The sequence below is a fragment of the Adiantum capillus-veneris genome, chromosome 5, assembly GCF_014529385.1.
Source record: "Adiantum capillus-veneris isolate H3 chromosome 5, ASM1452938v2, whole genome shotgun sequence".
NCBI lineage: Eukaryota > Viridiplantae > Streptophyta > Polypodiopsida > Polypodiales > Pteridaceae > Adiantum > Adiantum capillus-veneris.
Genome location: NC_140935.1, coordinates 15,475,046 through 15,501,362, shown reverse-complemented (window position 1 = coordinate 15,501,362; position 26,317 = coordinate 15,475,046). Strand labels below are relative to the sequence as shown.

The window sequence follows — 26,317 nt, the reverse complement described above, 5'->3', positions numbered from 1 at the left end:
GCAGCAGGTCTTCGTCGGACCTGTCAAGTGGGATGGGCTGCTCAGGGTCGGGGTTGGACGGTACTGACAATGAGCTATGATGAACCACTGGATCCATACCTCCTTCGAGTCGAATTGGTTGCATGGGGGAGCCAGGAGTATGTATCCACATGGTGTCGTTTCCCCAATTATGAAGTGCCTTAGTATGCCGCAACCAAGGTCTACCAATAAGCAAAGGAAATCCTCCCTCCACCTGGGGTAGACTGACCACCACAAAATCCAAGCTAAATGTGAAGTCTTGTACCTTCAGAGGCACCTTATCTTCTATGCCCACTGGATAGACTGTCCACTGATTCGCCAATGTAACAGGGAATAGAGTAGGGCGGGTAGGCTGCAGACCTAAAGCCAACATAGTAAATTCTGGCATCAGATTGAGTCCAGATCCACCATCCACTATGACGCCTGAGAAATGATGCCCAAGAATAGACACAGTGAGACGAGGACTTTTGTAGTCGGTGAGGGGAGCAGCTGGATAAGAAATTATGTAGGACTCCAAGGGCTTCAAAAGTAGGTGCCCACCACTAAGCCCTGCACCAGGATACAGAGACTAGATGATGGAAAGGATGTCACTTTGAAAATTTGCATCAAGTCGAAGCATGTCGTACAGTGACACTTGCTGAAAGGTGTTTTTCAAGATAGACTTTGCTGTAGGCTTCTCTCTTTTGATCAGATCTTTCTCTGGTATCTTAAGCTTCTGCAAGTCCTCTACTGCTTCCATGAAAGCACCATTAATATCTGATAGAAGAGAGGTAGGTTGGCTCTTGGCACTACTTGCTGGTTTGTCAGCTACTAAGGGAGTTTGACTCATTTGTGTGACTGGAGATGAAAAAATTGGACTGCCAGGGAGGCTGAGACCAAGAGCAGCTCTCTGTGCCCATGTGAGCACACCAGCCGGCTCTTCCACCTGCTTCAACCCATCTCGAGAGGCAACTACAAGAGTGGAAGGCGGGGCCTGTGGAATGGTGCTTACTGTGATGAGGTTAACCTTTGGAAATGTAAACTCCTGCTAGTTCTAGCTTGTGCTTGTAGATGTGGATGCACGTTGTTTTGGGTAGTCCTTACTATAGTGATCCTTAGCTTCAAGGTAGTGTCGGCAAGGAGGGGACCCTTCTGGCAACGGACATTTGCTCTGATAATCTCCATACTCCCCGCACCTGTAGCACAAAATTGGCCTATTGGAGGGCCGGGGTGGTCTCGGTCGTTGCTGCATGGGGCCGGACGCTCACGTGTAGAAGCTTTGGGGAACTGAAGGAGTCCTAGCATGATAAAAGCTGGGGGATGCAAAGTTGTTGTGCATACCTTGCATAGGAGGTGTTGTCAACACAGGTGGCATCGGGTTTTGATGGCCATAGGGTGAAACCATGTTGGATGCAAGTGCTATTACTTGTTGGAGAGAAGGACCTAGACTTTATCGTATTTGCCGCAATCCCTTGATATAGTAGCAATCCTTGTCTTCATGCCCAGACTTTTCGCAGAAGTGGCAATAAGCCCGAAGGGGACAGTCCTGTGGAGGATGTCCTGGAGAGCGACACGAGCTGCACCATACCATAGCTTTAGTCTCCTGCTAAGGCCGAAGCTCTTCTAGCTCTCTCTTGATTTGATCCAAAGTCTCAAGATGTGGTGGTTTCTCCTGTCTAAGAGAGATTGATTTCTTCTCTTGAAGGGCGCATTGTAGTTTTAGGGCTTCAAGTTCCCTACGTAAAGAAGTCAATGGATCAGCAGGACTTTCCGAAAACACAGAGGGGGTCTCCATGTGAGGGGAGTTGGTGAACAGCTTCCTAGCCCCCTCTATCCTAGTAGCAGCTGTGACGAACTCCTCAAAGTGGCGTCGAGTCGGAGCCTCTCTCGGAGTTTTTGCTGAGAAGTTTTGGGAAGAGCCTTCTCCACCCACTTCTTAACCATAAATTCATCGGGCTGCTGGGGAAGCTTGGCAACCAGAGACTTGGTTTTAGTCATAAGTTTTGCAAAAGTCTCCTCTAGCTGGAGAACCATGTTGGCCAACTCATTCAAAACCTTTTCCTGGTAGTCACCTTGCCTGAATGTTGTCTTAAAGCTGCCCAAGTTGCAAAATGGTTCTCTGCAAACTGACTGTACCATTTGTCTGCTAAGCCATCCAAGGTAGATGGAAAGAGTACCAAATAAGCATCTTCTTTATTAAGACCACGACCCCTACAAAGAGATACAAACCTCCTTGCATGGTCGTCTACATCTTTTGAAGAGAGTCCCTTGAAGGTAGGAAACTTGATGTTTACCTTGGGCAAAACACTGGCCAACGCCTCCATCATCCATGGCCTCTTGCTCAGGAGCGCGTTGCTCAATAGTCTGCTGTAACAAAATAGGAGAGAGCTTTGCTGTAACAAAATAGGAGAGAGCTTTATTGGGGAAGGCGACCTGGAAGATGTGGAACCGGATGGAGGAATGGGTGATGTCGTATGTATGGGTGATGAGGTTGATGGACTTCTACTAGGTACCAAGGGTCGTCTTCTATTGTAGTACTTCAGAGGACTCAGTAGTGTGCTTTGACGCTCTAATGACCGCCTTGTATGTGTCATGCAGCGACCACAAATCCAACCAAGCTTTGGGCAAGAAGATCTTTAACTGCTTTAACTGGCCGAAGACAGGTCTAGACTCTACTAGACCAGGCAAGTGACTAGACCCAGGGACCAGGGACCAGGAGCACTGGACCAGGACGAGGAGGGACTAGACCAGGACGAGGAAGGACTAGAATAAGGACGAGGGCTGGTTGGACCAGGGCGAGAGAGGACCAGACCAGCAGACTACACAGTGCAAGGCAAAGTAGGCGAAGCTAGGTAAAAACCAACTAGCTTCACTATTTGTATCTCAACAGAGAGTGAGACTTCAGTTGAGGTCCCACCGTGATCGCCAAATGAGAGCACTTGTAGCGCGGATAGTGTGTCGTGCTCTCTACAGTGAGTGCTCCTCAGTGCAATGTGCGTGACAATCTCACTCAAAACAGACTGAAAACAAAGGAACAATAGATAACAACTGAGCTCACAGAGACACAACAGCAGACCAGAACATGACTCGACTATCTCAAAGAACCGATACAGACTCTGGCGTGCCAGCACACTCAGCTCCAGCCTAGGACTCACAGGTACAATGGGGGTGTCGAGGCTCAGATGTGCAGGGATGGTGAAGACGTGCTGTGTATATACTCGCTACCCAAAACGACGACACTAAACCATATATCTAGAAGATGATGATCATGACCTAACAGCTACTCCTCATATGTACAACCATAAAGAGCCACCAACGGCTCATAAATGTCAGCCATCTAAATCTATCCCCAAACGGAGTGGTGGTGACCTGGCCATGTTGTCTACTAGACCACCATTTGTGTCCCTGCTGCCACGTGTCACTGCCCAGACCAGAGAGTCCGTCCAATGTGAACCATCCTAGACCAACTGTACTAACTGTGTGTCCTGTGAAAGTGACACTGCAACAGGTAGGGAGTGGGGGAAGAGCAGTAGCAAAGGAAGGGACCGGCGGGAGCAGCAAGAGTGGGGTGAGATGGGAATCGTTGCAGCAGGTGGAGGGAGCAGCATGTGGGGGAGAGAGAGAGAGAGAGAGAGAGAGAGAGAGAGAGAGAGAGAGAGAGAGAGAGAGAGAGAGAGAGAGAGACCTGCGTGCACTTGATAAGCAGCAGCAGGGCTGCGCAATGGTGGGGGAGGGTCTGCGTGGACCAGCAGGGCAGCAGTGAACCAGCAAGTCTGCGCGCGCGAGAGAGAGAGAAATGAAATGAAATGAAATGTTATATTAACGTCTTCAAAAGGCCAGAATGACCTATGAGACCAAACTGATACAAAAGTGGTGAATCTGTTACAATGTCTGGGTACCTTAGTACTAAAGTACTAAGTGTGAAAAGTGTGAAAGTGTGAAAATAAATCTGAAAAACAAAATACAAAGTATTAAATAAACTTCTTAGGAGCATTCTAGGTGTCTGGCTAGAATGCTTCTAATCCTTTGTTGTAGTCTCCTCCTGTGAAGTGTGCTTCTGCATCTTGGTCGTGGTCGTCTCGATTTCCTAAGCTTAGTCGCTCTGTCAATTAGCGTGCCTTTGGTATGACTGTGGGTACTCCTTTGTGCTGGCTGTTGGCCTCTTGCTTCTCCTTCCACTCCTGCTTCTCTCGATCCAAAGAAATCTGTGATCGGCCTCTGAGGCTGTAGTGCTCTTTGTCTTCTCATTAGATTATCCCTGTGCCGATGTAGTTCCAGTAGGTACAAGCCTAAGCATCTTTGATCTTGGTATTGCATGATTCTATCTAGAGGTCCAAAGCCTTCTTTAAAGAGGCAATGAAAACGCCCCCGTATCTCATAGTATACTGTGCAGTGGCATATATAGTGTAATTCTGTCTCCGGCTCCATTCCGCATAACTTGCAAATTCTGCTCTCAGGTGGGATTCCCCTAAATCTGCCAAATTCAATTTCCAACTGATGTGAGGATGTACGAATCTGACCAATAGCACATCTCAAACCATGAGACAGGTGGGTATCCATGTAACTCGGGCGAATCACAAATCCATCTTCAGATAGTTGTAGGAAGTTTTCTTTGTAGTCGGCCATCTTCGTGCCCAATTCTTGTGTAGGGTCTACCCACGTCCTCTTAGTATCTAACTGTATAAGATCCTGTCGGATGATTTTATTAATCTCCGTTCGTGTAATTGCCAGTGATGGGGCCTCAAGAGAGTATTGGAATGGGGGTAATCTTTCCATACTGAACCCGTGTCTCTGAAACCACGAGGACAGTTGCGCATACCAGCATGATGTATCCCCTTTCATTGCTAATTGTTGAGAGGATTCAAGGGCCAGTCTAGTATATCGGCAATTATTTGTATCCCACAAACCATGTATAAAGGACACTGATCGGGTAAGAGCTTCAATTTCTATCGGAGGGGCTGCTAGTTCCGCTCGGGTAATCGCGTGTGGTACGGAGGCCTTGGCTCTAATCATTCGGGAAATCATAGATACCAAAGGTCTCTCCATTGACTTCCAATTATCCTGATCCACAGATGGTCCCCAAATCTGGACCCCATAAAGCATAGCCGAAGCCACCACAGTATCAAAGAGCCAAAGTTTTGTTCGTGGTTCCTGAAACTGCACTTGTGAACACATCCTCTCCAACCCTCCCAAGGCCGCAGAGGCTCTGGATAATCTAGCATCCGCTGGTTTGTTAAGAGTAAACTTCAGTCCTGCAAATACCACCCCAAGGTATGTGTATGCATCTGTGTACTCTATTGTATCCTGGCCATATGCAAATGTAGGTGCCGATCTCCTGACCCACTGCGGTGTGGTGTTAAACACCATAACTTTGGTTTTACCCAAGTTTACCGACAGGCCACTGTCCTCTGCGAATTTATGTAATGCATCTAGCTGCCTCTGCATTCCATCTGGTGATTCTGCTATCAATACAATATCATCTGCATACAATAACAAAGGGATGCATGACCCTGCAAGTTGAGCCCCTCTGTCACCCTCTCTATCAATGTAATCTGATACCTCATCTATGTACATACCAAATAAAGTAGAGGACAGTGGGCATCCCTGCTTTACTCCAATGGTGGAATGAACAATGTCGGAATCCCCTTCTGGAGTACGTACATAACCAGTTACTGACCCGTATAAAGCCATGATCCCCCAAATAATCTCTTTGGGGACCCCTAACTCTTGCATCCTGCGCATCAATCTGGCCCTTGGTACTGTATCAAAAGCTTTCCGAAAATCCACAAAGCAACAATACATCCTTCTCCCGTTTGCTCTTCCTTCCTCAATAATGGCTATGAGCGTAAGAATATGATCTAAAGTGGAATAACCTTTTCTGAATCCAGCTTGTCCTGTTGCTCTTATACCCTCATTCTCTGCCCATCTACTCAATTTTTTTTCAAGAATGGATGCGTACAGTCGGGTCAAAGTGTGACCTACCATAATGGTGCGGTAGTTCCCGGGTGTCATAGGATCCCCTGACTTGAAAATAGGTACGATAGTAGTTAATTTCCAAGATTCAGGTAATGCTTCACACATGACCCGATTAAACAGCCGAGCAAGGACTTCTGAAAGTAGATCCCTGGCATGGATCAGATGTTCTGCTACTAAACCTTCATGATCATATGCTCTTCTTGTCTTCATCTTATCAATGGCTTTTTCCACCATTTCCGTAGTAAAGAAAGTACTAGCAGCAGGGCATGGCTCTAGCGGATCTGGTAATGGAGGCTGTCCAGATACCATATATAATGATGTTACATATTGACCCCAGATCTCAGGAGAAGTAATCGTCGGAGGCGGTGAGTGCTCTTGAAATAAGCGCCATGCCTCATGTGAGTCCTGACTCAAGAAGAGCTGATATAAATCCTTCTCTAGATTGGCTAAAAATGTCCTTTTCTTGCGACGTACTATACGCCGAAGAGCAATCCGAGACTGCTTATATGTGATGATCCCAAGTGTAAGCTCTTTCTGGACCTGGATTCTCGTCTCTCTGCATTCCTCGTCATACCAACTGTTTTGAGGCATGTTCCCAGCTCCTCTCTTCTGATCAGGTTGAGTATGTGGGTATGCCTCTTGTGCTGCTCCATGTAGTATCTCTGTTAACTGAGAAGTAATCTCCTCTACAGTATATTGGCTCGACTGCCCGCATCCTATTATAGATCTTTTCCACATAGACTGGGTGAGTTTCTGGCGTGAAAGTATATCTTGTGTGTGTCTTCTTCCTTTGTACTTGAGAGGCATTGTATTGGAAGGAGATTGATAAGGTCAAGAGAGCATGATCCACTGCAATCCCAACCGGTCTGGGTCCCATCTTAAAGTCCTTGATACTAGAAATAAAGCTTGGTGAAGTCATGACATAATCCACTGTATTGGCCCCATGCTTGTGTGGGAAACATGTGAATCCCCCAGATAACGGGAAATTCTCTAGACCATTAAGTATGGCCAAACCATGTATGGTTGCCATCTCCATGAGATGTCTCCCATATTCAGTGTGTTCTTTATCTTGTGAGTTTCTAGTAAGCCCCCTTTGTGATAAATCCACTTCTCTGAGCATTTTCTGAGAAGTATCATAGAATACTGCTTGAGAGTTGGCCGTTCTGGCATTAAAGTCTCCTAAGAGAACTATGTCTCCATCTCTAGAGAACTCCCATATGTCATTATTCAATATGGAGAAAGGGGACTGTCCTTTAGGTGAGGAGTAGACTGAGGTACTTGGAGGGAAGTAGCATATAGCGATATATAGAAATCTACCTGTCTCGGCTCTCATTCTCACCCACATATACCTTGCTTGCTCATCTTTCCTGATAATCTGTAGTAGTGGTTTCAGCTCCTCTTTAAATAAGACTGCTACTCCTCCTGACCCCCAGCTACCCTGTAGAGATCTCTTGTCTGGTCGACCAGCTGTTTCCCATAAATAACCCTTCACATGTGGCATACGTTGTCCCGGTATCTGGTGTGTCTCTGAGTAGAAAACTATGTCTCTATCCCTAAAGCTCTCTTCAAAGGCACCTACATCTAGCCTATATGACCCATTACAATTCCACTCCGCTATCTGGAGCGTCGCCCCATAGGTCTCGCACCGTCATGCTGAGCGCTTTTCCAGAACCACTACTTTCCCTCCTCTATAAAAGGCGATTTTCCCCTTTTCTCTTGCTGCCCTGATCTCTGGCATCAACTCTTGCATGTGTGCCACTTGTGCCAATGTAAGGTCATCTCCCAGGAAAATACCGGTTTTCATAAGAGTTGGCCTCTTCTTTAGAAATTCTTTCCTTATTTCTATATTCGGGAAGCGGAGAATAAGTGCCCGGTCCTTTACGTTTCCCTTCTCATCGATTCCTTTCTTGCCCACTCTCCATGCACTTGTGTGAGTAGGCTCTGTGATGCCCATGCGTTGTAGCAGTTCCTTCACTTCTTCATCTACATTCTCTCTGTCTTTGACTCCTGTGACCCGCACATGCAGAGCCCGATTCTTCCTTTTCTGCTCTTCCTCAATGGTCATATTAATAATGGTAGAAGTAGGTGTGGTCTCGAGCATCTGGGCCTTCCCTTTCTTCGCATCCTCAATCCATTTCTGTGCTTCATCAACCTTTTCTTGTGTCTTAAAAAGACGTTCCGCCCATGAAGATGCCGTTTTCGATTTCTGTTCATCTCCTTCCCGTAGAGTTTTCATTTGATCTTTCATGTCCTCGAGCTCCTTCAGCACCGAAGGTTGGTCGTCTCCCTTCTCCTTAGTTGCAGATTTGCAAGCCGCAAGTTCTCCTTTTAGCTCCTCAATTATTGCATCTTTTTCCCCCATGTGCTTTTCCATATTTGTTCTCCATGCTTCAAAACTTGCTACTGCCTCATCGAGTTTCTTTTGCATAACGCATTTTGTTACATTTACTTCGGCCTTGATTAGGTTTCGTACTTCCGTTTTCAAGATCTGAATCTCCTCATTCTGTATCCCCCGGATCTCTCTCCTTAGTTCTCTCATCATGTCTCCATACATGGAGTTCCTGTAGCTCTTAGCGCTCGCGTCCATTTCCTTCCTGATGTCATCTCTCATGTAGTTTAGTTCTGATTTGAGCATCATCTGGACCTTCTCCATCATTAGTTCATCATGTATCTTGGACGTTTTCCCCACTCGTAATGATCCTGGTGATAGTACAGTATCTCTGTTTCTCCGCTTAAATATAGCTGTTTTTTTTTTTGGGGTGGTGTAGCTATCTACACCCGGCCCTTCCCCTTCGGTAGGCAGATCCACCGAACCCGAGCCCCAAATGTGGGGTAGGGTACTAGGGAGAATAGGACAAACTTAAAATATTTTATCTTAAGGCTTTTTACCTTAAGGCTTAAAATTTTTCTCTAAGGCTGGGACTTCCTACGCGTAGGTGAAGGGTGCGCGTTTGCTGGGACTTGCTACGCGTAGGGTTGCTAGGACATGCTACGCGTAGGACTTCTTCTGCTGCCTGCCCTTCGCGCGAGCTCCTGCTTGCTCCACCTCTCTCGCCCAAAACCCTAATGCACAGGCAGCGCTGCCCTGTGGAATGTTGCACGTTGCCCACAAAATGTTGCACACTGCTCAAACTGAGTGTGTAGAGAGAGAGAGAGTCACTGTGTTGCTTGTCCTTAACACATGAAACCTGTCACAGCCTCGTGCTCAGCCCGCTACAGACCTTCAACCTCACGCCAGACCTGCCCGCCACAGAGCTTCAGCCTCGCGCCAGACTTGCCCGCCTCAAAGCTTCATCCCGCCACAGACCTGCTCGCCCGCCAAGACAGAGAGAGAGAGAGAGAGAGAGAGAGAGAGAGAGAGAGAGAGAGAGAGAGAGAGAGAGAGAGAGAGAGAGAGAGAGAAATGAAATGAAATGATATATTAACATCTACAAAAGGCCAAAATGACCTATGAGACCAACTGATAACAATGATGAGTCTAGTACCAAGTCTGGGTACAAAACAAAGAAAACTACAAACAAAAAATTGATAGGAGTGCTACCGACTCCTATGGGTGGCTGGTAGGCTGAGCAATGGTATCATGCCATAAAGGTACAAAGTGGGGATAAGTGTCACCATGATACAATATAGTAGTAGCATGAAGCCTATCCTGATCGACACTCTGGGTGTCGTGCTAGAATCCTGTGGATCCTCTGCCGCAATCTCCGCCGGTGTTGCGTGGCTCCCCTCCTCAATCGCGGTCGTCTCGATCTCCCTAACTCTATAGCTCGATCAATGAGAGTACCGCTGGTGTGTGTATGGGTGGGAACCGAGCTCTGTGGTGGTGGTGTCCCCTCTGCCTCTGTGGTACTCAGACTGAAGAAATCTGAGATGCGTCTCTGGGACTGTCTCTGTCTTTGCCCATTCAATAGAGCGTCTCTATGTCTCTAAATCTCAAGTAGGAATAATCTGAGACATCTTTGATCCTGATATCTCATGACTCTATCTAATGAGTCAAAACCATCTCTGAATAGACAATGAAAGCGTCCCCGTATCTCATAGTAGATTGTGCAGCGACATATGTAGTGAAACTCCCTCTCTGGCTCTGCAAGGCATAACTGACATATCCTATTGTCTGCTGGTATGCCTCTGAATCTACCTGTCTCAATCCCAAGCTGGTGTGAAGATGTGCGAATCTGGCCTATAGCACATCGTAACCCATGAGATAGATGTGTGTCCATGTAACTCGGCCGTGTGACAAATCCGTCTGTCGTGAATTGACGGAGAGGCTCTCTATAGAAAACCCTCTTCGTACCCAACTCCGGTGATGGCTCTATCCATGTCCTCTTGCTATCAAGCTGGATAAGATCCTGCCGAATGAGTCTAGTAGTCTCCATCCGTGTAAGAGCCAAGGATGGTGCATCAAGAGAATACTGGAAAGGGGGCAGCTTGTCCATGCTGAAACCATGCCTCTGAAACCATGAGCTCATCTGTGCATACCAACATGATGTATCTCCCTGTAATGCCAGCTGTCTGGATGACTCAAGAGCAAGCCTGGCATACCTGTCCCTGGTGGTGTCCCATAAGCTGTGTACAAATGATACTGATCTGGTGAGTGTCTCAACCTCCATAGGTGGGGCAGCCAGCTCCGCTCGTATGATGTCATGTGGGACTGAGGCCTAGGCTCTAATCAGCCTAGAAATCATAGATATCAGGGGTCTCTCCATATTACTCCATCCAGCACTGTCAATAGACGGTCCCCAAACCTGAACCCGGTAGTGCATAACTGAAGCGACCAGAGTATCGAAAAGCCAGAGCTTTGTTCGAGGTTCCTGGAACTGAACCTGCGAACAAATCCTCTCTAAACCACCTAGGGCTGCATAGGCACGAGTCAATCTAGTGGTTGCTGCCACTTTCAGTGTGAACCTCAGTCCACTAAAGACCACCCCAAGATATGTGTATGCATCAGTGTACTCCATACTGTCCTGCCCATATGTGAAAGTAGGTGTTGATCTCCTAACCCACTGTGGCGTGGTATTAAATACCATGACCTTGGTTTTACCAAGGTTGACAGACAATCCACTATCCTCTGCAAAACTATGCAATGCGTCCAAATGTCTGTGCATACCCTCTGGCGATTCAGATATCAACACGATATCGTCAGCATACAATAAAAGAGGGATCCATGTCCCTGCAAGCTGAGCACTTCTATCTCCTCCTCTGTCAATATAATCAGAGACCCCATCAACATACATACCAAATAAAGTAGAGGACAGTGGGCATCCCTTTTTCACTCCGATAGTGGAGTGAACTGTGTCAGATATCCCCTCTGATGTGCGTACATGACCCATCACTGAACTGTACAATGCCATAATCCCCCACATCAGCTCTGTGGGTACCCCCAATTCCATAAGTCGGTGCATCAATCTGGCCCTCGGTATTGTGTCAAAAGCTTTGCGGAAATCCACAAAGCTGCAGTATATCCGTCTACCATGTGCTCGACCCTCCTCAATGATAGCTCTGAGTTTAAAGACATGATCTAGTGTGGAGAAACCCCTTCTGAAACCAGCATGCCCAGGTGCCCGTATGCCCATAATCTCTGCCGAACTGCTCAACCTATGCTCGAGGATGGATGCATATAATCGTGCCAATGTGTGTCCTACCATGATAGTACGGTAATTCCCCTGCATTGTGGGGTCTCCTGTCTTGAAGATAGGTACAATAGTAGATAATCTCCAAGACTCAAGGAAGCCCTCACACATGACATGGTTGAAAAGCCGTCCAAGGATCTCTGCCAACAAATCCCCAGCATGTATAATGTGCTCTTCTACCAAACCCTCATGATCCTGTGCCCGTCTGGTCTTCATCCTGTCAATGGCCTCCTTTACCATCTCGGTGGTAAAGAAGGTGCTCGTAGCCGGACATGGCTGTGGTGGGTCTGGTAGTGGTGGTTGTCCAGGTACAGTGTATAAAGATGTTGCATACTGCCCCCATATCTCTGTAGAAGTAATCACTGGTGGGGGAGACTTCTCATGGAATAGACGGCAAGCCTCTCCTGAATCTCTACTAAGGAAGAGCTGATATAAATCTTGCTCCCTCTGGACCAAGAAAGCTCGCTTCTTCTGTCGCACTAGTCGTCGTGTAGCAATGCGAGACTGTCTATAGGTGATCACTCCCAATGTAAGCTCCCGCTGTATCTGAGCTCTCCTCTGTCGACACTCCTCATCATACCAGCTGTTCTGAGGCATGTGCCCAGAACGACGTCTCAGCCTAGGCTGCGTGTGTGGGTATGCCTCTGTCGCTGCCCCATGTAATGTCACTGTCAGCATAGATGTGATCTCCTTCACTGTGTATATTGGCTCTGATGTTCATAAAAGCCTACGTATCTCCTCAACATAGACTGAGTCAGTCTCTGGTGTAAAAGTATAGCGTGGATGTCTATCACCCCGTGAGGCCTGAGATGTATTGTAGTCAAAGGAGACTGATAATGTTAAAGGTGCATGATCTACTGCTATCCCAACAGGCCTGGGCCCCACTATGAAATCCTGAATGTGAGAGATAAAGCTCGGATGTGTCAGAACATAGTCTACAGTGCTGGACCCATGTCTGTGTGGAAAACAAGTAAAACCTGTAGACAATGGGAAAGTCGTTAAGCCATTCAGTATGGCTAAACTGTGAGTAGTCGTCATCTCTCTCAGGTATCTCCCATACTCTATATGCTCTCTGTCGTGTGAGCATCTCTCAAGTCCCATCTCCTCAGTGGTTGCAGCTCCTCTCTGAAAAGAACTGCTACACCTCCTGATCCTCTAGTCCCATGCGCAGTTCTGGTGCATGTCCTGCAAGTTGTCTCCCATCTGTATCCTGATATATGCGGCATCAACTGTCCTGGAGCCTGATGAGTCTCTGAGTAGAAAACAATGTCTCTTTCTCTGAAGCTGTCCTCAAAGGCCCCCACATCAAGTCTATACGAACCATTATAGTTCCAAACCGCCATCCTTAGAGTGGTCCCATAGGTCTCGCACCGTCACGTAGAGCGGTGCTCTGTAATCACTACTCGTCCATTTCTGTAGAAAGCTAACTTTCCCTTCTCCCTTGCTGCTATAATCTCTGGCATGACCTCTCTCATATGTGCAAGCTGTGTGAGAGAAATGAAATGAAATGAAATGATATATTAACGTCTAGAAGAGGCCAAAATGACCTATGAGACCAACTAATTACAATGATGAGTCTAGTACCAAGTCTGGGTACAAACAAGAAAACTACAAACAAAGAAAGAGAGAGAGAGAGAGAGAGAGAGAGAGAGAGAGAGAGAGAGAGAGAGAGAGAGAGAGATGAAATGAATGTTATATTAACGTCTTTAAAAGGCCAAAATGACCTTTGAGACCAATCTGGAGAGAGAGAGAGAGAGAGAGAGAGAGAGAGAGAGAGAGAGAGAGAGAGAGAGAGAGAGAGAGAGAGAGGTCCTCATGCTCAGGTGGGGTTTCGTTTTTTCAGGTTACTTTATTAGCTGTCCATTGTGCTGGCTGTGTCTATTTCATGTTGGCTGTCAATGCCCCAGATTCTCAACAAACTTGGATTGGTTCTGCGCTCCCAGATTACCGATCGAAGGGGCCTTGGATTTGCTACATCTATTCCATCTACTGGTCTATTACCACATTGTCGACAGTTGGCTATGGAGATCTTCATGCGCAAAACTACACAGAGATGGGTTTTAATATCCTTTACATGCTTTTCAATTTAGCTTTGACAGCGTATTTGATTGGAAATATGACCAACCTAATTGTGGATGTAAATAGCAGAACAAAAAAATATGTAAGATTTTTATTTTTATTTTCTGCTTAATTTTAGTTTGTAGAAGCACTAAACTTGTTTTTGTGTGGCAGAGAGATTCGATCAAAGCATTGGATAGTTTTGCCAAACGGCATCATTTGCCTTATGTGTTGCAAGAGCAAATGCAAGACCATGTTCGGCTCAAATACAAGACAGAAACATTGAAACATGACGAAATAATGAATGGATTACCCAAGGCCATTCGCGCAAGCATTGCTAGGCGGTTGTTCTTTGACATAGTGGAGTGTGTGTATCTATTTCATGGAACCTCATATAATTTCCTGCTGCAGCTTGTGAGTGTTCCAAGCTCTCTTTGACTTTCATATGTACAGTGACTAAGTCGAACTCCAAAATGTGTTGACTTTGCATCTATGAAGTTGTAACTTTAGAATGCTTATATTTCTTACATCCGTTTGTTTCAAGTTTTCTGAGCACATTGCAGGGTCATAAGATCTTGTAGCAAGGCTATAGTGTCACTGGCACATGACAAGCAGCTAGTTGCAGTTGGGTTGGAGTTCACACTGGACGGACTCTCGCCTGGGTAGTGACACGTGGTAAGTGGTACGGATGGTGGTCTAGTGGACACCGTGGCCACCACCACCTCAGTTTGGAGATAGGCTTAGCTGGTTTGGGATATCTGCTATCCGTTGGTGGCTCTTTAGGGGATACATCTGTGTGGTTGGTTCGGGTGGTTCGATACACTATCTCGATCATCATCTTCTTTGTATGGTTGTGAGTTCTTGAGTCTAGTATCTTGAGTTCACGCACAACACGTCTTCACCATCCCTACACAGTTGAGCTTCGACACTCCCATTGTACCCATGAGTTCTGGGCTGGAGCTGAGTATGCTACCATGCCAGAGTCTGTATTGGTTTCTTTGAGTTAGTCGATGTTCATGCTGTTTAGGTTTCACTGCTAAGTCTTGCTGTTGTTGCTCTGTTATTCATTGTCTTCGGTGTTTTCATTCTGTGGAGCGAGATCTGATGCATGTTGCACTGAGGAGCACCCACTATAGAGAGCACGACACATTATCTCCGCTATAGGTGCTCTCATTTTTGGCACGCCAAGTGGGACCTCAACTGAAGTCTCACTCCGTTGCAACTACAGGTTGAGGAGCTAGCTGGTATAAGCTCTCGCTTGTGTTGGTCTATTGGTCTCGCCCGCTATGGTCCAAGTCCAGCTCGACCAACTGGTCTAGTCACTCGTCCTGGACTAGTTACTCGCCCTGGTCCAGTCACTTGTCCTGGTCTAGTCCCTCGCCTTGGTCCAGTCACTCCTCTTGGTCTAGTCGCTCATCTTGGTCACTCACATTGGTCTAGTGGAGTCTGGACCACCTCAATCTAAAGTCTTAGTGCCCAAAGCTTGGGTGGATTCGATTGCTCTATGACACATATGAGGCAGTCCAAGGATCGACAAAGTCTACTGCTAAGTTCTTTGAAGTACTACCACAGAAAGCGTCAACCCTTAATCCAAACAGAAGTCCACCAACCCCATTATCCCAACTTCTTCTCACGTGACTACCTTCATTCTCTCTACCAGTTCTACATCTCCCGATCACCCTCTCCAGTAAAGTTCTCGCCCACTGTGTTACAGCAATCCTTTGAGCAACAGGCTCTTGCACAGACAGCCATGGAGGAGCTCACAAGCGTTCTAACTAAGGTGAATATCAAGTTTCCGACTTTCAAAGGTCTCTCCACAGAGGATGCCGACGACCATGCCAAGAGATTTGTTTCCCTGTGCAGGGGTCGGGGCCTCAACAGAGAAGACGCCTACTTGGTACTCTTCCCATCCACCTTAGATGGCTTAGGAGACAAGTGGTACAGTCAGTTTGCAGAGAACCACTTTGTGACTTGGGCCACATTACGACAACAGTTTTGTGAATCTTTTAGACCAAGGGACTTCCAGGAGAGGTCCTGGATGAGTTGGCCAACCTGATGCTCCAGCCTAATGAGACTTTTGCAAAGCTCATGACTAGAACAAAGTCTCTGGTGGCCAAGCTTCCTCAGCAACCGGGGGAATTTATGGTTAAGGAGTGGGTGGAGAAGGCTCTTCCCAAAACTTCCCAGCAAAAACTCCGGGAGAGTCTCTGACTTGACACCACTCTGGAGGAGTTTGTCGCGGTTGCTACTAGAATAGAAGGAGCTAGGAAGTTGTTCACCGACTCCCCTCAGGTAGAGACCCCCTCAGTTTTTTTGGAAAGTCCTTGTAATCCTTAACTTCTTTACGTAGGAACTCGAAGCCCTGAAGTTACAACGAGTTCTTCAAGAGGAGAGATCATTCTCTCTTCGACATGAGAAGCCCCCTCATCAAGAGGCCTTGGACCAGATCAAGCGCGAGCTAGAAGAGCTCCAGACTTAGCAAGAGTCTAAGGTTGTGGTCTGGTGTAGCTCATGCCGCTTGCCAGGGCACCCTCCACATGAATGCCCCCTTTGGGCTTATTGCCATTTCTGTAAAAAGTGTGGACATGAGGAAAAGGGTTGCTACAACTATGTCTTGGTTCTACTCTTCACCAAGGGCCAGCACCTACATCCAATATGGTTTCCCCCTATGGCCATCCAAACCACATACCACCTTTGCTGACAGCCCCTCCTGAGCAAGGTATGCAGAGTACTTTTCCCTCTCAGAGCTTTTATCATGCCGGTGCTTCTTCATCCCCTCAAAACTTCTACGCCTCCACGTCCAGCTCCATGCACCAAGAGCAAGGACCACCTCACTCTTTGACTCGCCCATTGAATCGGCCCATTTTGTGCTACAGATGCGGGGAATATGGACATCACCAAAGCAAAGCCCTCTGCCAGAAGGGTCCCCTCCCTACCGCGCCGTCATTGCCCTGAAGCGAAGGATCACTACAGTAAGGATTGTCCCAAACTTCATGCATCCACGCCTTCGAGCCCAAATCAAAGCCAAAATGAGTTTACCTTTCCCAAGATCAATTTGATAACAGCTAGCACCGTCCCTCAACCATCACTTCTACTCATGTGGTGGCCCCTAATGACAAGTTCAAGCGGGTATAGGAGGCCATTGGTGTTCTCACTCGGGCCCAGAGGGCATCCTTGAATCTTAGCCCTCCAACCAATTCCCCTCTTCTGCCCACGATCCCACCTATGGATACCCCGCTTCCAGCTGTCAACAAGCGATCCCCTCGTGCCAAGCAAGGATTCTCATCTCTGCTCTCAAATGTTGATGAAGCTTTCTTAGAAGCAGTAGCCAACCTACATCAAATTAAGGTGCCTAAGAAACCACTTGTAGAAAAAGAAAATCTTACAGCAGAGACAATCTTGAAGAACACTTTCCAACAAGTGTCGCTCTATGACATGATGCGGCTAGATGCGAGTTTTAGAAGTGACACCCTTGCAGTTATTCAGTCACTTTACCCTGGAGCAAGTCCTAGTGGCGGGCACCTCCCAGTGCAACCATCAAAGTCCTATATGATATCCCATCCCGTTGCTCCCCTTTATGATTATAGAAGCCCTCGTCTCACCATGTCCGTCTTGGGGCGGCAATTCTGAGTGTTAGTGAATGGTGGATCTGGCATCAACCTGATGCCCTAGTTCACTAGGCTTTAGGTCTAGAGCCTACCTGCCCTGCTCCCTTCACAGTTACATTGGTTGACCAAAGGACAGTACCCATTGGGAATAGTGGACAAGGTGCCTCTACAAGTACAAGACTTCACCTTCAGCTTGGATTTTGTTGTTGTTGGTCTCCTGCAAGTTGAAGGAGGATTTCCTCTGCTCATCAGTAGACCATGGCTGCTGTTAACCCTCACGGCTCACGGACACCCCATCACCTACGATGGACGCGTATTATGTATTCGATAGAGTCAGGTACCGGGCTTGTCGGACCAATAGGGAAAGGTAGAGTGATCGCCGATGAGAGGCGCACTTTAACTTGGACATTCAAGGGATTAGTTGGTTAAGCATGGGCGCCCAAATGTGAATGGGGTGAGCTCCTATAAAAGCCAACTAAACCTAATTTTTACTCATTCTCTCATTTGTGCAATTGAAGAGTGCTCTTGCTCCATCTCCATCTTCTTCTTCTTCACCTCCTTGTGTGTGTGTGTGAGAGAGAGAGAGAGAGGGAGAGTGTGTGTGCGATCGAGCATTACGAAGGCACGACGGCGGCGAAGCGGTTGAGCGCGGCACGACTGCAGCTTCTTCTTCATCGCGGCGAGGAATCCACCACGAAGGCGAGCGTAGAGCGGTGAGTGACACACCCTTTGTTTTCTTGAGCTTGCTAGTTTAGGCTTGTTGTGTGCTTGGAGCCGTTTGTGGCTCGCATACGGTGTATTGGCAAGTCCCTTGCTTCGACAGTGCGGCAAGGAGCGCACAGCTGCGACACATTAAAGCAATGCATGATTGGGGAAATGACGCAATGTGGATACATACTCTTGGCTCCGCAATGAAACCCATTCTCCTAGAAGGAGGCATGGATCATGTCGTGCAGTATAGTTCTTTGTCAATGGAAACCAACCCTGAATTAGAACAGCCCGCTCCACCTGACGGGTCATACGAAGATCTGTTGGAGTGGTTGGAAGCTACCAAGCCTATTCCTTGTTATGGGGTCTCTATTCAATCTTTACCTAATGTCACACCCTTTTCCAATGTTTCTACCGTAACTGAGCCCAATGAGCCACAGGAGCGAACACCAAGTGTGGAAGTCACAGAGGCTGATAGCTCAGCTGGCCCCTTAGTAGAAGCCTTTAAACTTGGTGAGTCTGCCAAGTACCATAGAAGGGGAAAGAAATCTCATTTACAGGAGTTCACCCACACCTCACCCCTTCCTCAGCCTGTTGTCTTGTGTGTAACTCTCCCACCAAGCCAAAGCTCTTCTCTGTATATGATGAACTTCTCTTCCTAAAGCTTCCAAAAGGACGGTTACAAGAAGAATATATTGCCTTTATCTCTATTGAAATTCTAGTAATCCTCCCCAGCCTACAACGCTTTAACTCTCAGAGGGTAGCATTCTCCTTTTTCCCTTGTGTCCTTGTATGGTTTTTCTTTATTGGCGGCATTGGCATCTTCATCAGCTTCAAGCGTGATGTGGGCATTATTCGAGCATTCAATCCCTATTGGATAGTCAAGTATTTTCTCAAAAATGGATAGCAAGGATGGATCTCACTAGGTAACATTGTTCTTGCTATCACAGGAACCGAAGCAACGTTTGCTGATTTGGGACACTTCACAGTCCCCTCTATTCAAATAGATTTTAGCACAGTTATTTATTCTTCTTTGCTAGCAGCATATATTGGCCAAGGGGTTGATCTTTCACAATATCCAGCTAGCGAGACTTTCTACAAGTCCATCAAGGACCTATGTTCTGGCCTATGTTGGTTGTAGATGTTGGTGTTGCCATTACGACAAGTCAGGCTATGGTATCTGCTATGTTCTCCATTGTTGAGCAGTCTCTTGCTCTTTGCTGTTTCCTACCCACCCACTCTAGCTCATCCTTGCCGACCCCTTCACCCCCTTACCCCCTCACCCTCTCGCCCCTACCCACCCCCCTCTTGCCCCTACCCTCCCCTCACTCGCCCCTATCCACCCCCTTCCCTCTTGCTCTCTCCCCTACCCTCTCTCACTTGCCCCTACCCACCCCCTCTCGTCCCTCCCCTCCCCTCACTCGCCCCTATCCACCCCCTCCCCACTTGCTCTCGCCCCTACCCTCCCCCCCCTCACTCGCCCCTACCCTTAATCCCCTCGTCCGTACCCTCCCCTCACTCGCCCCTATCCACCCCCTCCCCACTTGCTCTCACCCCTACCCTCTCTCCCCTCACTCGCCCCTACCCTCTCTCCCCTCACTCGCCCCTACCCTAAATCCCGTCATCCCTACCCTAAACCCTACCACCCTACCCTAAGCCCCCTCACCCCTACCCTCCCCTCACTCGCCCCTACCCACCCACTCTCCTCCTCACCCCTACCTATCCATCTCACCCCCTTACCCTCTCGTATCTAGCCTCTTTCCCCTCTTCTTGTCCATATCCTACTGTTCTTGCCCCTAACCTACTGGCTTAGCATAAGCGGATTACGTATGGTTGGAGAATTTGGCTAGGAATTTATGAAGGATATCCCTTTCCTTTCCATTATATTGCAGTTTTTTGAATTTTTTGAGGTTTTCTCGGATATGCAGTCCCTTTGGATCCTTGGTTCTCGTAGCCGTATTCAATGTTTCCTCTCACCAAGACGGTGAGCGGTCTTGTGGCGGGCAAACTGTAGCAGGGCTATTGTATCACTGGCACAAGACAAGCATTTAGTTGCAATTGGGCTGGAGTTCACACTGGACGGACTCTCGCGTGGGCAGTGACAAGTGGTAAGTGGTATGGATGGTGGTCTAGTGGACACCGTGGCCAGATCGCCACCACCTCAGTTTGGAGGTAGGCTTAACTGGTTTGGGATATTTGCTATCCATTAGTGGCTCTTTAGGGGATACATACGTGTGGCTGGTTCGGGTTGTTCGATACACTATCTCGATCATCATCTTCTTTGTATGGTTGTGAGTTCTTGAGTCTAGTATCTTGAGTTCACGCACAGCATGTCTTCACCATCCCTGCACAATTGAGCTCGACACCCCCATTGTACCCATGTGTTCTGGGCTGGAGTTGAGTATGCTGCCATGCGAGAGTCTATATTGGTTTCTTTGAGTTAGTCGATGTTCATGCTGTTCAGGTTTCACTGTTGAGTCTTGCTGTTGTTGCTCTGTTATTCTTTGTCTTCGGTGTTTTCATTCTGTGGAGTGAGATCTCACGCACATTGCACTGAGGAGCACCCACTATAGAGAGCACGACACATTATCTCCGCTACAGATCTGATGTCTGAAGTGGTTCTCGATAAATAATAATGAGAATTCTAAGTATAAATTTACTGGATAGGGGTTGATTTTTAAACGCTGAGAAAGTGACCGTTAAATTTTAGTTAAAAAGGGGGCTAGCAATGTCTATTAATGTGGTTAAAAAGCATTAATTGCAAGTTTACATGCTTTTTGCTCAATACAATGTGTCTTTTTGTGCACACCCCTAACATGATTTGTGATCCACTATAGAAATGAGGTTGCCGCAATTAAGCATCACATTAAATTTGGAAACCATTGGCTCTTTTTTGTAGCTGTTGATGATGATGGGTTGATGTAATGCAAGACTACATGCATAGGGGAGCCCGCCCGATGCGTGATGTATGAAGGGTGGGAGTCGCTAATATTTCCGGGGTCCGGACACAAAGATTCTTTCACAAAAACTGTGCGCTGCAAAAAGGATTGGATCCTCCGTAGAAGAAGCATCTTTCTGTGCTCTAATACCACTGTAATCGGCTTGGACACTTCGAGCGAGAAATCAATAGCAACACACCAACAGAAACTTCATAATCACTGAACTTTAATAGAAAGAAAGAGAGAGAGAGAGAGAGAGAGAGAGAGAGAGAGAGAGAGAGAGAGAGAGAGAGAGAGAGAGAGAGAGAGAGAGAGTCGACATGGTCCGGCGAGTTCCGTGCCCAGAGGTATTGGCCCCAAAGATTGACACCCCTTTCGGTATTTTTTTATATTAATCTTTGAGCAAAGTACAACTCCCGCAGGTGCTCGCTCTTAGACTCTGCGTCCAAATGCTCTCCAGAGTGAGCCCCCTTGGGTCACTTATAAACATTACAAGGGATGCTAAAAGCAGAGCCCCAAAAGCTTCAAACTCAAAAGAAATAATCGCTCAAAAGCAACTGGCTCAAAATCTACAATTGGAATCAGCCAACGCAAAGAGCGGAATTCTGTACAGTTCTGCCACGTCAGCCTGTTAGCGCAAAAAGCGGGATTTTTGTACAGCCTGCCATGTCAGCAGCTTCAGCGCCAAGCGTAGAAATCCGTATTGTCTGCCGTCAGCTACCACATCAGTAATCCGTACTGAGCACTGCCATGTCATCAGTTTGTGACAGTTGCTGAGTCAGAGTTTGATGAAGAGGGCAATGTCCTTGATGATGGGGGCATGCTCTCTTCCGAGGATTCATCTTCGGCATAAGACACAAACTTTTGAGGCTATACGTATGCCGCCTATATGCATACTTTGGAGAGCAACAGACTTTTATTGTGTTTCATTATTTTGATTCTGTTTGTATGGCATATACAATGCCGGCTTGTGGTTGATGCCATAGACATTATGCTTGTAGTTGAATTTGTACTTATGTTTCATTGTATTGTTCTGGTTTGTATGGCATATACAGTGCCCGTTTGTGGCTGATCCCTGCAGGCTACAGTGTCACTTTCACAGGGGACACAGTTAGTACAGCTGGTATGGTCTGGTTCACACTTGACGGACTCTCTGGGCTAGGCAGTGACAAGTGGCAGGGATACGGACGGTGGTCTAGTGGACATCGTGGCCAGGTCACCACCACCACTCAGGTTGGAGATAGACTTAGATGGCTGACATTTATGAGCCATTGGTGGCTCTTTATGGTGGCACACATGAGTAGTAGCTGTTGGGTCAAAACAATCATCTTCTTCATATGGTCCAACGTCGTCGTCTAGAGTAGCGAGTCTATACAAACAGCACGTCTGCACCATCCTGCACATCTGAGCCTCGACACCCCCATTGTACCCGTGAGTCCTTGGCTGGAGCTGAGTGTGTTGCTGTCACAAAGTGATGACGTGGCGGACAGCAGAAACCCTAATTTCTGCCAGAAACCCTAAAATTCCTGCAAACCCTAATTTTTGCCAAAAACCCTAAATTCCGGAAATCGCGGAGGCGGATTATTAAAAAAAAAAAAAAAATTTGGAAAATGATGAGCGACGCGAATTTTGCTTTTGCTTTTTTTTTATAAAAAAAAAGAGAAAAGACTCTCAAGAGAGAGAGAGAACTGATGCTTTTGATTTTAAAAGCTTTTGGGGCTCTGCTTTTGGGCATCCCTTGTAACCTTTAAATTAGTGGTGAGGGCCTCACTTCTCAGAGCATCTGGACGCAGAGTCTGAGAGTGAAACCCTAACCGCTCTCTTGTACTTTGATGATTGATTAATACAAAAAGAAATACCGAAAGGGGCGCCAGTCTTTGGGGCCAATATCTCTAGGCACGGAACTCCGCCGGGCCAGTGCAAATCTATTGTGATCTGTGAATTGTTTTGAAGTGGTTATTTGGTGCTGTCGCGGTTGATTCTTGACTTGGAGTGTCCAAGTTTGTTACAGTGGTATCAGAGCACGGCCGATTTCTCTTCTACGGGAAATCCGATCCCCGAATTTTTTTTTTTTTCCGCGGCACCTATGGCTTCAGGCAATGATCAGTCGACTCCCTCTGCATCTGGAGATGCGGGCTGGGATCACAACGAAGATTCAGACAGAGAGTATGGCCCGCCTCGGCCTACTCAGGCGGAGCAAACAGAGATGGAGCGTCGTCAATTGATTGGCGATGCAACAAAGATGATGCTCAATTTTGCCAAGGACCCAAAGATGGTAAAATATATGAACCAGACCTCTTTGAAAGAGGTACAGATGGAGTGGCAGAGAACCACAACACCACTCCCGAAACCCGCTCTCAAGAAACCTTCTACCTCCAAGAAATATACGGAGAAGGAACTGGAGAACGTGGTTGATGCACGGATTGCTCAGCTTTTCGACGTGCAAAAGAAAGGCAAAAAGCACGGCAAAAAGCAGAACAAAGGTACTGACTTCCCGGGATATTTGGGTCGTCAGTCGACATTCGACAAAGCAAAGAAACGGAAGAAGCGTGTTCGATTTGAAGGAGTACCCAGTTCTTCTTCTTCTTCTTCTGACAGTTCTTCTAGCTCCTCGGATTAGAGCGAAGAAGACAGAAAAAAAAGCAAAAAGCGAAGCAAGACACAAAGCTTCGGAACGGGCAAGAAAAAGGCAAAGAAGGCTACATCTCGCCCAGAGACTGACAGTTCTACTGAGGACTCGTCTACAGACAGCTCAGATTCCGATGACGGAAAGTTTTATGCGAACAAGAAGAATTTTTACAAAGCCAACCAGTATGACTTTCTTGAAGATAAAAGCAAGAAAGTCCGAGAGTTTAAGGAAGGTGGCCACTCGATCAAGTTTGATACTTTTCAGGATACTCAGATGCTTCGAAGGCTTTGTCTTTTATACAGCAGTTTGACATCGCTTTCGCGGGAGGACGCTATTCAGAGCACTCCAAGATTCGGAGAGCTGCCTCTTACTCTGAGGGGAATGCTCGTACTTGGTGGTCCACGCTTCTATTAAGCAAGACTGTGCCAGTTACATGGCTGAAATTCAAGAGGCTTTTTATTTCTTCTTGGTTGACTCAAGAGTTTGAGCGAGATATACGAGCTGCTTGGAACCATCTCCGGATGACCAAGAGCGATACAGTGAATTCTTATTGTGAAAGATTCTAGAGCTCTTTTCTACCCGCCTCTTCATTCAAGAAGATCTCGTTCAGAGAACAAATTGAGCGGTTTACCTTGGGTCTACCTACAGAGATCCGAGATCACTGCTTGGAACAGAAGTCAGCTTCTATTCAGGAGTTGATGAGTCATGCGAAGCGGGGCTTTGCCATTCACTCTGGCAGTCTGACCTACCCCACAGATGAGGCCATGACACAACGAGCCAAACAGACTTCTGGGAATGAAAGTAGAATGAAAAAGAGCAACCCAGAGAAAAAAAAAGGATGCACGACCCAAGCTTACTCCTGAGGAGAGAGCTTGCTTCATCAGAGAGGGGAAGTGCTTTGGATGCGGGAAACATGGACATATTTCCGCAAAGTGCCCTGATAAGGCACAGAAAGAACAGAATGATAAAGACGACGACAGGTCTGAGAGTTCGAGAGCAGCTGAGGAATGTGGCAGAAAAGGCAGATAGAAAAGCAGAACTGGTACCACATGGCGTGGGACTTGCACCGAATCAAATGAATGAAAGTACAAACTTTGCCGTTTTTTTTTTGGGGCAAAGTGAAGGATCAAGAAGCTCTTTTGAAGGAGCCAAGGCCAACTTCTTTTCACTTGGAATTGGCGGCTCGATTTGGAACTGCGCCCGACAGACTGACGCCACTGGCAGAGGTAGTTCGACTGGCACCCGGATGGGATGTTGCCATTACACCGAGCATTGGCAAACTTCGTTTGCAATGACAGGGGTGTTCAGGGCACGTGAGTGACGTTCTACTCGGGATCCCTTGGTACCACAAGAACTACACCGTGGTTGACTACCGGGCCGAGAAAGCGACTTTGATAAATGAAGGGCTTAGAGATTGTACTTGATGAACTTCAGTTTTCTTACTCATTCTTTTGGGAGAACTGAACCATGGATAAAAGTTGAATATGTTTTGACCTGAAGAAAAGAACGCCAAGATTTTTTTTCTCCACGCTCATGCCGATTGCTTTTGAGAGGGCCTGAAGATCATACCATTGATCTGATATCTGGAAGCACACCACCGAATCGGCCACCTTATTGTGTGAGCCGAGTACAGAATGAAAAGATTATGAACTCAGTGAAAGACCTCTTGGAAAAGGGTCTTGTCCAGCTTAGTACTTCACCGTATTGCTCTCCAGTGTTGTTGATTTTGAAGAAAGACAGATCTTGGAGAATGTGCATCGATTATAGCACTCTCAACGAAATCACCATCAAGAACAGATTTCCGATTCCTAGGATCGATGATATACTCGACAGGTTACAGGGATCCTCGTGCTTTAGCAGGATTGACTTGAAGAGTGGATATCATCAGATCAGGATAGCGCCAGGAGATGTCTACAAGACAGCTTTTCGGACGACTTTTGGGTTATTTGAGTTTTTGGTGATGCCTTTTGGCTTAACCAATGCTCCTGCGACATTTAACCGGATGATGGACAGGATTTTTCGAGAGTACAGGCTATTTGTTGGCACTTTCTTTGACGACATCATTGTTTTCTCGAAGAATGAGGCAGAACACAGAGATCATCTGCTTCAAGTCTTTTAGGCATTACGAGATCACACGCTAGTGATTAATGCAAAGAAAAGTGAATTTTTTCCTACCATGGATACACTTTTTGGGACACATTGTGTCAGCAACACAACAGGAGTGCAAATGGATCCGGCCAAGATAGAGACTATCCGTGATTGGCCCGATTTGAGGAATGTCCATGAAGTTAGAAGCTTCTTGGGACTATGTTCATACTACAGGCGGTTCATACGAAAGTTTGCAGAGGCTGCTTCCCCTTTGCATATCTTGACACAGAAAGGAGTACCTTTTTCGTGGGGACCCACAGAGGTGACTGCCTTTCAGACATTGAAAGAGAAATTGACTACGGGACCTATTTTGACTTTGCCGGACTTGCAGAAGTCATTCGAAGTATATTGTGATGCTTGTGGTCGTAGTCTGGGTGCGGTCTTGATGCAAGAAGGCCATGTCATAGCTTACGAGAGCCGTTTGTTCTCTAGGCCGGAGATGACAGCACAGATTTATGAGAAAGAGCTTTTGGCGGTTATCCATGCTCTTACTCAGTGGCGGCATTACCTACTCGGAGCGGATTTTATTGTCTTTACAGACCATCAGAGTTTGCGCTACTTCTTGTCACAGAAGCAGCTTTCGGAAAAGCAGATGCGGTGGGCGAACATCTTGTCACAGTTTCA

The 26,317-nt window shown here is 46.9% G+C and overlaps 1 protein-coding gene across 2 annotated transcripts in view; it reads left to right on the top strand.

Annotated features, from left to right (window-relative positions):
- Window positions 1-26,317, top strand: part of LOC147456918 (potassium channel KAT3-like) — a 142,295-nt gene that overhangs the window by 95,375 nt on the left and 20,603 nt on the right. For both annotated transcript variants that reach the window (XM_086511997.1, XM_086511996.1), the window contains 2 exons: window positions 13,447-13,764; window positions 13,836-14,075. In XM_086511997.1, coding sequence (XP_086368123.1) covers window positions 13,447-13,764; window positions 13,836-14,075 — 558 coding nt within the window. The remainder of the gene's footprint in view (window positions 1-13,446; window positions 13,765-13,835; window positions 14,076-26,317) is intronic.